General features: G+C 42.9%; 1 protein-coding gene across 1 annotated transcript; it reads right to left on the reverse strand.

Moving 5' to 3' along the window:
• Window positions 1-8,965: 8,965 nt before the first annotated feature.
• Window positions 8,966-11,281, reverse strand: LOC104245983 (putative late blight resistance protein homolog R1B-12). Its single transcript, XM_009801703.2, has one exon. It carries the CDS (start codon window positions 11,279-11,281, stop codon window positions 8,966-8,968), a length of 2,316 nt encoding a protein of 771 aa, XP_009800005.2.
• Window positions 11,282-11,773: the final 492 nt, after the last annotated feature.

Raw genomic sequence — 11,773 nt, forward strand, 5'->3', positions numbered from 1 at the left:
CTGCAGTGACAGGTATTAGTATTTTGGCCATACCTTTCTCTAAAGATGTCCAAATAATGATTTCTTTATCTTTCTGGAAACTAGACACGAAGGACTACAACTTTCATTTTTGAATCATCTCAAAATTCCTTGTGGATCAAAAGATATAGGCTTCCGAAGTCGGACCAGTGAAATGCTCTTCACTACGGATCGCACAGAATCTAGTGCGGCCGCACAGGCCCCTCCGCGGCCGCACAGGACCCTCCGTGGCCGCACTCTATTTTGTGCAGACCGCACTAGTATATTCAGAGGCCTTCCACCTCTCTAATCCTGCAACATTTGTGTTTTAGGCCTAAGATACTCCGGAACCTACCCGAAACTCCCCCGAGCCCTCAGAACTCCAAACCAAGTGTGCATACTAACTTAAAAACATCATATGGACCTACTTGTGCGATTACATCAGCAAAATAACATGTAAAATCATGAATTAAACCTCAAAACTCAACATTTTCATCAAGAACTCTCAAAGTTCATAACTTCTCAATCGGAAGTCCAACTCAAGTCAAATAAACTCCGTTTTCACCAAATTTCACAATTATCTTTCAAATACTATAACAAGATTGTACCGGGCTCCGGAACCAAAATACGGGCCCGATAACAATGGTTTCAAACATTAATTCTTTTCTTCATTTCTTACATAATTCAGTAAAATAATTTCTTCAAAAATTGATTTTTAAGGCTTGAGACCTCGGAATTCATTTCTGGGCATACGCCCAAGTCCCATATTTTACTACGAACCTCCCGGGATCGTCAGAAGACAAATCCGGGTCCGTTTGATTAAAATGTTGATCAAAGTCAACCATAATCAAATTTTTAACTCTAAAATTCCATTTCTCATATTTTCACATAGAAGGCTTTCCGGATATAGGTCCGCACCATGCACGTAGATCAAGGTGGGATAATAAGGAGATTTTTAGGCCTCGGAACACTGAATTCATTTGCAACACAGGTGATGACCTTTTGGGTCATCACAACGGCATTTTATATATCATTTTCCTTTTGGTTATTCTTGGCTTTTAGTTTATATATCCGCAAGTTTCCATTTATTTTCCGCACTCATTAGGCTTACCTAGTCGTAGAGACTAGGTGCCATCACGACAGTTCTCAGAGGGTGAACTGGGGTCGTGACAAGTTGGTACCAGAGCTCTAGGTTCATAGGAGTCACGGAACACAAGCCGGTTTCTTAGAGTCTCGCTGATCAGTATGGAGACGTATGTACTTATCTACGAGAGGCTATGTAACTATTAGGAAAATTTCCACTTTATTTGATTTCCTTGTCGTGCGATATTTTGACATCCCAATTCTAAACTTTGTCTTCTATTCTCTCACAGATGGTGAGGACAAGTGCTACTCGAGATGATCAAGCAATCGCGCCCCCTACTGCAGCCGTCAGAGGCTGGGGCCAGGGTAGAGGCCGAGGACATGCACGTGGTGCAGCCAGGGCACCTGCGCGAGCTAGCGCCGAGGTACCACCAGCAGATCCAGCCGAAGTCCCGGTGCCTGATATGCCTACTACTACTACACTACAGCTCTTCAGGAGACTTTGGCTCAGTTCATGAACATGTACACCACTTTGGCTCAAGTGGGGCTGCTTCACTTTACTGCAGCCACATCCCAGGCCGGGGAAGGAGCACAGACTCCCGCCGCCCGCTCTCTTGAGTAGCAAGTTCATGTTCAGCAGGTCCCTGAGATTATTCCTGTACTGCCTGTAGTGCCAGTTCAGCCCGAGGACAAGGCAGCGACTTCTGAGGATGCGCAGCTGAGGCTTGAGAGGTTCAAGAAGTACAAGCCTCCTATATTAAGTGGTTTAGCATCGGAGGATGCTCTGGGATTTCTTGATGAGTGTTACCGCATTCTACGTACTATGGGTATCTCAGGATTGAGTGGGGTTTCTTTCACTACCTTCCAGCTTCGAGGAGCCACCTATGAGTGGTGGCGCACCTATGACTTAGACAATCCAGATGAGGCTACTTCACTGACTTAGGTTTAGTTTTTAGATCTGTTCCTGAGGGAGTATGTTCCTCAGAGCCTCAGGGACGCTTGGTGCGCAGAGTTTGAGAATTTGCGCCAGTGTGCTATGACTGTTTCAGAGTATGCTGTCCGTTATACCAGTTTGGCTAGGCATGCATTCTAGCGTGCCTCTTGCGCATGGTGCTTTCAAAGGTCAGTCCAGCAGACTTGGCCCTAGCCAGTCACAACCACCATATCCTCCCAAAGCTTGTTTTGAGTGTGGTGACATACGCCATATGGTGAGGGATTTCCCCAAACTTGGGAGGGGTGCACCTCCATAGATTTCTCAGCCACAGCGTGCCCCGCAGAGTTCTCAGGCTATGGTTACAGCTCCAGTTGCTACCCCACCTGCTCAGCCAGCTAGAGGTGGAGGTTGGGGAGGTAGAGGTCGCCCTAAAGGGGGAGGCCAGGCTAGATACTATGCCCTTCCTGCCCGTACCGAGGCTGTTGCCTCCAATTCTGTCATCACAGGTATTATACTGGTTTGTCACAGAGATGCATTGGTTCTATTCGATCCAGGCTCCACTTACTCTTATGTGCCTTCTTATTTTGCTCCGCATTTGGGTGTCCGCCGAGATTATTTGAGTTCCCCTATTTATGTTTCTACTCTTGTGGGAGATTCTCTTGTTGTGGACCGCATTTATCGGTTGTGTTTGGTTGCTCTTAGTGGTTTTGAGACCAGAGCCGATCTATTATTACTCAACATGGTTGATTTTGATATTATCTTGGGCAGGGACTGGTTGTCGCCCCATTATGCTATTCTTGATTGTCACGCCAAAACCATGATACTGGCTATGCCAGGTGTACCGTGTGTTGAGTGGAGAGGTACATTAGATCACACTCCTAGTAGAGTTATTTCTTTCCTTAAGGCTTAGCGTATGGTTGAGAAGGGGTATTTAGCTTATGAGAGATTTCAGTATTGATACCCCTTTAGTTAATTCAGTCCCAGTAGTACGGGATTGTCCCGATGTGTTTCCAGCTGATCTTCTAGGCATGCCGCCTGATAGAGATATTGATTTTGGCATTGATCTGTTGCCGGGCACTCAGCCCATTTCTATCCCTCCATATCGTATGGCTCCTCCTGAGTTGAAAGAGTTGAAGGATCAGTTGTAGAAATTGCTTGATAAGGGTTTTATTCGGCCTAGTGTTTCTCCTTGGGGTGCTCCTGTCTTGTTTGTGAAGAAAAAGGATGGTTCTATGCGTATGTGTATTGATTATCGCCAGTTGAACAAGGTTACAATGAAGAACCGTTATCCTTTACCTCGTATTGATGATCTGTTTGACCAGCTTCAGGGCATACGAGTGTTTTCTAAGATTGATTTGCGCTAAGGTTACCATCAGTTGAAGATTTGGGAGCCAGATATCCCGAAAATTGCTTTCAGAACTCGATATGGTCATTATGAGTTCCTTGTTATGCCATTTGGGCTGACCAATGCCCCAGCAGCCTTTATGCATTTGATGCACAATGTGTTCCGGCCGTATCTTGACTCATTCGTCATTGTCTTTATTGACAATATTATGGTGTATTCCCGAAGTCGGGAAGATCTGAGCAGCACCTGAGGACAGTTCTCCAGACCCTGAGAGAGAAGAGTTATATGCTAAGTTCTCAAAATGTGAATTTGGTTGGATTCAGTGGCATTCTTAGGCCACGTGGTATCAAGTGAGGGTATTCAGGTGGATCCGAAGAAGATAGAGGCCGTGCAGAGTTGGCCCAGAGCATCTTTAGCTATATAGATCCACAGTTTCCTTGGGTTGACGGGCTATTACCGTCGCTTTGTGTAGGGGTTTTCATCGATTGCAGCCCCTATGGCCAGATTGACCCAGAAGGGTGCTCCATTTCAGCGGACGAAGGAGTGTGAGGAGAGCTTTCAGAAGCTCAAGATAGCATTGACTACAACCCTAGTTTTGGTATTACCTTCGGGTTCAGGATCTTAGACGGTCTATTGTGATGCCTCGAGGATTGGCCTCGGAGCGGTATTGATGCAGGACAGTAGGATGATTGCCTACGCGTCCAGACATTTGAAGATTCATAAGAAGAACTACCTTGTTCACGACCTTGAGTTAGCGGCCATTGTTCACGCCCTGAAGATTTGGTGCCATTATTTATACGGGGTTCCCTGTGAGATTTATACTGACCATTGGAACTTGCAATATTTGTTCAAGCAAAAGGATCTAAATTTGCACCAGAGGAGGTGGTTGGAGTTGCTGAAGGATTATGACATCACTATTTTGTATCACCTGGGCAAAGCCAATGTAGTGGCTGATGCCTTGAGTCACCGGGCGGAGAGTTTGGGGAGTTTGGCATATTTACCAGCATCAAAGAGGCCTATGGTGATGGATGTTCTGGCCTTAGCCAGCCAATTTGTGAGATTGGATCTTTCGGAGCCCAGTCGGGTCCTAGCTTGCATGGTTTCTCGGTCTTCCTTATTTAATCGTATCAGGGAGCGGCAGTATGATGACCCTCATTTGCTTGTCCTCAAGGATAAGGTTCAACAAGGTGATGCCAGAGATGTGACCATTGGAGACAATGGGGTATTGAGGATGCAGGGTCGGATTTGTGTACCCAATGTTGATGGGCTGTGAGAGTTGATTCTAGAGGAGGCCCATAGTTCACGGTATTCCATCCATCCGGGTGCCGCAAAGATGTATCAGGATTTGAGGTAGCACTATTAGTAGAGGCGGATGAAGAAAGATATAGTTGGATTTGTAGCTTGGTGCCTCAACTGTCAGCGGATGAAGTATGAGCACCAAAGGTCGGGTGGGTTGCTTCAGCAGATAAAGATTCTGGAGTGGAAGTGGGAGCGGATCACCATGGACTTTTTAGTTGGACTCCCACGGACCTTGAAGAAGTTTGATGCTATTTGGGTGATTGTGGATCGGCTGATCAAGTCCGCTCATTTCATTCCTATGTGTACTACTTATTCTTTGGAGCGGTTAGCGAAGATTTATATCCGAGAGATTGTTTGTCTGCATGGTATTCCAGTTTCCATTATTTTAGATAGAGGTACTCAGTTCACATCACGATTTTGGAGGGTCATTCAGCGTGAGTTGGGCACTCGGGTGGAGTTGAGTACAACATTTCACCCTCAGATGGACGGACAGTCCGAACGCACTATTCAGATTTTTGAGGATATGCTCCTTGCGTGTGTGATTGAGTTTGGAGGGTCTTGGGATCAGTTCTTGCCATTGGCGGAGTTTACTTACAACAATAGCTATTAGTTCAGCATTCAGATGGCACCGTATGAGGCTTTATATGCTAGGCAGTGCAGATCTCCAGTGGGTTGGTTTGAGCCGGGTGAGGCTAGACTATTGGGCACATATTTGGTTCACGATACTTTGGAGAAGGTTAAGGTGATTCAGGATAGACTCTATACAACCCAGTTCAGACAAAAGAGTTATGCAGACCGGAAGGTTTGTGATGTTTCCTATATGGTTGGAGAGCGAGCTCTGCTTCGGGTTTCACTTATGAAGGGCGTTATGAGATTTGGGAAGTAAGGGAAGTTGAGTCCGAGGTTTATTAGCTCTTTTGAGATATTGAGGCATGTTGGGGAGGTTGCTTATGAGCTTGCCTTACCTCCCAGCTTGGCCGAAGTTCATCCGGTATGTCATGTTTCGATGCTCCGAAGGTATTACGGTGATCCATCACACGTGTTGGATTTTAGTTCAGTCCAGTTGGACAAGGATCTATCTTATGTTGAGGAGCCAGTGGCAATATTGGACAGGCGTGTCAGAAAGCTGAGGTCAAAGAACATTGCTTCGGTAAAGGTTCAGGGGCGGGGTCAGTCGGTCGAGGAGGCGACCTAGGAGACTGAGCAGGATATGCGCAGCCGTTACCCTCATCTTTTTACTACTTCAGGTATGTCTCTATGCTCGTTCGAGGATGAACGAATGCTTAAGTGTAGGAGGATGTGACGAACCGGCCGGTCATCTTAAGAATTAATGCCTTGATCCCCTATTAACTGCTTTCCCCAAGTTTATTTCTGCTAATGTGATTTGCCGGGATGTTTGGTTTTGAATTTCAGAGAGTTTTAGGACACTTAGTCCTTAAATGAGAGCTTAAGTATTAGAAAGTTGACCGTAGTCGAAACAATGTAAAGACGGCCTCAGAATGGAAATTTGATGGTTCTGTTAGCTCTGTTGGGTGATTTCAGGGTTAGGAGCGTGTCCGGATTGTGTTTTGGAGGTCCGTAGCTAATTTAGGCTTGAAATTCCGAAGGTTGAAATTTTGAAGTTTCCGGTTCGATAGCGAGATTTCGATCCGAGGTTCCGAATGGAATTCTGAGAGTTGCAGTAATTACGTTGTGTCATTTGGGATGTGTGCAAAATTTCAGGACATTCAGACGTAGTTTGGTTGGATTTTTTTATCAAAAGCGAAATTCGGAAGATTTTAGAAACTTAGGCTTGAATCCGATGTGTTTTGGCTGTTTTGATGTTATTTGAAGTATTTTGAAGAATGGTACAAGCCTGAATAAGGTTTTAGGATATGTTGATGCCTTTGGTTGAGGTCCCGGGGGCCTCGGGATGAATTCAGATGGTTAACGGAGGAAATTTTAGAGTTGAAGTTGTGCAGCATTTGTTTTTCTGGTATTTTTGCATCTGCGGTTTGGGAACCGCAGATGCGGAGCCGCAGAAGCAGCGTAGAGGGTCGTAGAAGCGAGATTGGGATTTTTCTCAGGAACCGCAGATGCGGTGAAATTTCCGCAGAAGCGGAACCGCTCCTGCGGTTAGAGGTCCGCAGATGCAGAAGCTGGTAAATTAATGAGAGTCACAAATGTGACGTTGTGTCCGCAGATACGGTCCCAGGGCCGCAAATGTGGAAATCGCTGGACAGAACATATAAATAGTTGCCTTTGGAAATTGAGCCATTCTTTTACCATTTTCATCCGAGTTTGAAGCTTTTGAGAGAGATTTTTCAGAAAAACAAAGGGGAATCATTTGGAGGTAACGTTCTTGACTTCATAACTCATTTTTATGTGAATAAAGACTTAATTAGTGGTGAAAAATTTGGAAAAAATGGGTAATTAGGGCTTGAGTTTAAGAGGCCTTTAAATAAGGATTTGAGGGATCATTTGGACTCCGATTTCAGTGTTCTTGTTATATTTAGACTCGTGAGAGTACGGGATTTCTAAAAATGTAAATTTCACCTGATTCCGAGATGTGGGCCTGAGGGGCATTTTGGTCATTTTATCTAATTTCGCGTATTAGCTTAGAATTTAATTGTAGAATCAGTTACTTGAGGTGTTAATTACAATATGCAATGGAATTGAATAGATTTGGGCCATTTGGAGTGGGATACTCGTGACAAAAGCGTGGTTTCGAGTTGATTTTTGAGCCGGTTCGAGGTAAGCGACTTGTCTAACCTTGTATGGGGGACCTTCCCCTTACGATTGGTATATTGTTAATTGAATTGCCTTGTACGTGAGGTGACGAGTGCGTACTTGTGCAAAATTATTGGAAAATCCGGCCTTCACTAAGTATTTATCAGCATGTTTCCTTTCCTGCTTTGATTACTTGTGCTATTAAACCTGTTATTAGTTAGAAAAGCTTGTTTAATTGATTCCATTGCCTTATTTGTTCAACCTGCTTTACATGAACTCCGTGCAACATGCTAGGTTAGAATTACTTGATGCCTTGCTATGAAATTTCCAATTTCTGGATATCTTCTTGCTGTTGTTTGTGTATTTACATTGGGACTACGGATGTGGGATTTCGGTAGCTCCCCCTTGTCTGTTTACTTTGGGACTACGGGTTAGATTTCCAGTAAATCCACCTGCACAGTTATATGGAACTATGGGAATGCACCCGGTAGATTCCCCCAATACTGGGTATATAGATTTGGGACTACGGATCGGATTCCGGTAGATCCCCGCGCATTGATAGTTGGACTACGAGACGGGATCCCGGGAGATCCTTCGGACATATATATACATGTCATGGACTATGGGACGGTATCTCGGGAGATCCACTGGATAGTTGTAATTGGGACTACAGGACGATATCCTGGAAGGTGCCCCGAGTTATTATTCATGTGTTGAGCTGTATTTCTTCTGTGGCTTGTTTGTATCTGTGCTAGTTATTGTTGTTCTTTTCATTCTATGTTATTTCTTGTTGTTGTACTTAATTACTCTGCTTTATTTCATATTGTTAACCCTTATATTTTATTTTAGCTCAGTTGGGCCCTGACCTTCCTCGTCACTGCCCGACCGAGGTTAGGCTTGGCACTTACTGAGTACCGCTGTGGTGTACTCATGCCCTTTCTGCGCATGTTTTTGATGTGCAGATCCAGGTACCTCTACCCAGGCTTATCACCCTTGAGGCAGGGAGATCTTTCGGAGACTTCGAGATACATCTGCCGCGTCCGGAGACCAAGAAGTCTCTATCTTTATTCTATCCTATAGTGTTAGCCCTTCTATCTTACTGTTGATGTAGACATTCTGGAGTTAGAACACTTTACTATATTTCTTTCAGCTTGTGTTCCCGTGAGTTTCCGGGTTTTGGGTTAGTGTTGTAGGATTTTGAGATGTTGTGCTGCATATGCCGAACGACATTTTATATATCGTTTTCCTTTTGGTTATTCTTGGCTTTTAGTTTATATTTCCGCAAGTTTCTATTTATTTTCCGCACTCGTTAGGCTTAACTAGTCGTAGAGACTTACCGTCACGACAGTTCTCGGAGGGTGAACTGGGGTCGTGACAAAAGACAATCAATCTATAATGAAGAGGAACAAATAGAGTAAACCTCCAAAATCTTAATTTTTATTTACTTTTAAAAATTCTGATCACGCATTTGTCTTAAACGTTCAACGAAACAAATGATATCGAACTAAAAGCCAATTTGAAAATATATTATGCAAGACATGAGAGGCTACTAAAAATTATTTTCCATAAAAGATGTAACAAAGTGGTGCTGAATTGTCTTAATTACCAGCTCTATTTAGTTGTCTGTACTTCCTCTTATTCGATATACGAACTTGGAGAGTGTCACAGCCTGTGTTTTCTTCTATTTCTCTTTTAATATCCATAGCTGAATCCTCAACAGACTCCATGCAGTCTTCCACTTCAATAAGTTGGAGTGTTGGAATATCAGCAAAGCTAAGAGGGATCTCCTCGAGGTCGCGACAACCTTGGATAACTAGCTTCTCAAGCATGGGAAAGGATTCCTCTGAAGCATTCCATCCTCTCATATTACACCACAGTAATGACAAGTATTTGAGTGCAGGGAACTCGATATCTGTGGCATCCCAACAATTTTCTCCCAAAAACTCTGTCTTACTTAGTTTTAGTCTCTCAAGCTTCCGCAATCTTGTAATATTTAAAGCCATTTCTTCCGTTAGACAAAATCCGCGAATGGACAAATGCCTAAGATTTGAAGGGAAGACAAAGCAACTGGCCCCTCCAACTGAAGACCTGAATTTTGACGAGCCCGGGAGATATAGTTCAAGAGATTGAAGCTGAGTATGAACTTCTGGTATGGGAAATAATGGAATAGTAGATACACCTACAATCACGAGGCTGAGTTCTTCAAGATTCGGGAACCTCCACCAGAACCTTGGATTCTTCTCATTCTCACATATTATGTAAGTGCCAAATGTCCTCAAATTCTCTAGCATTGCTTCTGAAGATTCTTCAAAAAATGATCGGTCACTATCTTGCCATAAGAAGAAAAACTCACTTAGATTTACATGCCTTAGCTTGGTCATTTTCCAGATAGCTGCTGGCGATGTGTTTAAAAAACGCCTTCTACTTTTTTGAACCGTTAGAGTTTGAAGATCGTGCATGTGAGATACCCACTTGAAGTCAAAATCAAAGACCTTAATTGCAAGGTACCTCAAGCGAGTTAGCGATTGTACATCCGTAGCCCAAGAACGTGGCAACTCCACATCCAAGAAATGCAACACCCGAACACGTCTTAATTTAGCAAGTAAAGATAGAGGATCCGATCGGCTCCATGTGTTGAATGCTGGATGAGCAATGAACTCCAAAGACTTTGTTTCCACGGAGTCCAGAAATGGAACCTTATCCAGCCGATATTCAGAATGATCTAATTGTTCAACCAGATCATCATGAATATAAATGCATAACTGTGATTCCTTGGAGTATTGCAAATGTTGATACGGATTGTATGGCACTGCGAGCTGCTTAAACTCTTTTTCTCTAAGTTTTCCACCACAAAACTCACGCACTACATCGTGCAGTATGCAGTATTTTATCTGACCATCAAGTTTCTTCTCAGAGATCATTACTAGGCTTCTATTAAGCAGGTCATTCAAGCAAACTCTAGCTGCTTCCTCCATATTCTCTGTGTCAATATTCAGTACAAACTCTTCCGCTATCCACAATTTCACCAAATCAGACACTGAAATCTTACAGTCTTCCGGATACAATGACATGTATAGAAGGCAAGGCCTTAAGTGGTCTTCTAAATGCTCATAACTTGATTGTATTGCCTTCATGCTCTGCTCTCCTAAAACATAAGAACTCAAGTCATTTGCAAGCTTCAGCCACAAGGATGCCTCCCTTTCCATTTTCGCAATAATTCCAGCAATTAGGACAATGACAAGAGGTAATCCTTTACAATGCTCGGCCACTTGTAACCCTGCTTCCCGTAGATCCGGAGGACAACTCTCTCCTTTAAACACTTTCTTCTGCAGTAATTCCCAACTCTCTTCCAGTGTCAGAAATCTAAGAGAATAGGGATCACTGCGGTGTTGAAGATGCTTAGCCACTTCTTCAATTCGAGTTGTTACTATTACTCTGCTTCCATCTTCACCATTAGGGAAGCATAATTCCAAATCTTCCCATGCATCGACTTCCCATATATCATCTAATACAATGAGGTATCTCCTGCCTTTTAGACTCTTTTGCAACTTGTCAGCTATGTCGTCGTTCTCTTTGATATCACATTTACCACGTGTAGCTTGTGTAAGCATTTCAATCAACAACATCCTCCTATCATATGCTTGAGAAACAGAACACCAAGCTTTAGCATCAAAGTGATTAACAATAGAAGGATTGTTGTAGACTTTCCTGGCCAAAGTTGTCTTTCCGAGACCTGGCATTCCAAAGATTGAGATAACATCTAGCTCCTTTGTTCCACCAGTCAATTTCTTCATTATATTTTCTGCATCTTTCCCAAAGCCCACAATTTCCTCATCAGTTGATGGAAAACTATGTTTGGTGGAAGGCTCTACAGAAGAAAGAGCTCCTTTTCCACATGTCTCAACAACCTCCATCTCAATTGTTGAAAATTACCGCTAATTAGTCTCTTTCAAGATAGAGTAAACTACTATCCAACTGCCTTAGAGTTAATAGCTCTGTCGCCTTCCATAAAATAAATCAAAACAAAGTTAACAATCTTCTTAATTTAGAGAAAAAACCCAAACCAAAAAATAATAACAAAATAATGCCACATTGTAAGGTTTTATGGGTGTAAAGGCCACCAATATATAATGAAGATGAATAAATGGAGTAAACCTCCAAAATCTTAATTTATAACATCACACCTTAATAGTAAATTGATGAAAATTTATATTCACATTATTTGAAATACAATAGGATACAAAGGAAACATAAAGAAATTTTGATGTTATTAATTATACAAATAGCTTAAGTGTAATCCTACTTTATCATAAAGCTGCTGATCTTAGATGTTCATTGATTTCTCAGATATTGACGATGTTCATCTCATTCAAATATTGTAGGCTTTAGAGAGTGAATTTTTGGCT

Source organism: Nicotiana sylvestris, chromosome 6 (genome assembly GCF_000393655.2).
Source record: "Nicotiana sylvestris chromosome 6, ASM39365v2, whole genome shotgun sequence".
Classification (NCBI taxonomy): domain Eukaryota; kingdom Viridiplantae; phylum Streptophyta; class Magnoliopsida; order Solanales; family Solanaceae; genus Nicotiana; species Nicotiana sylvestris.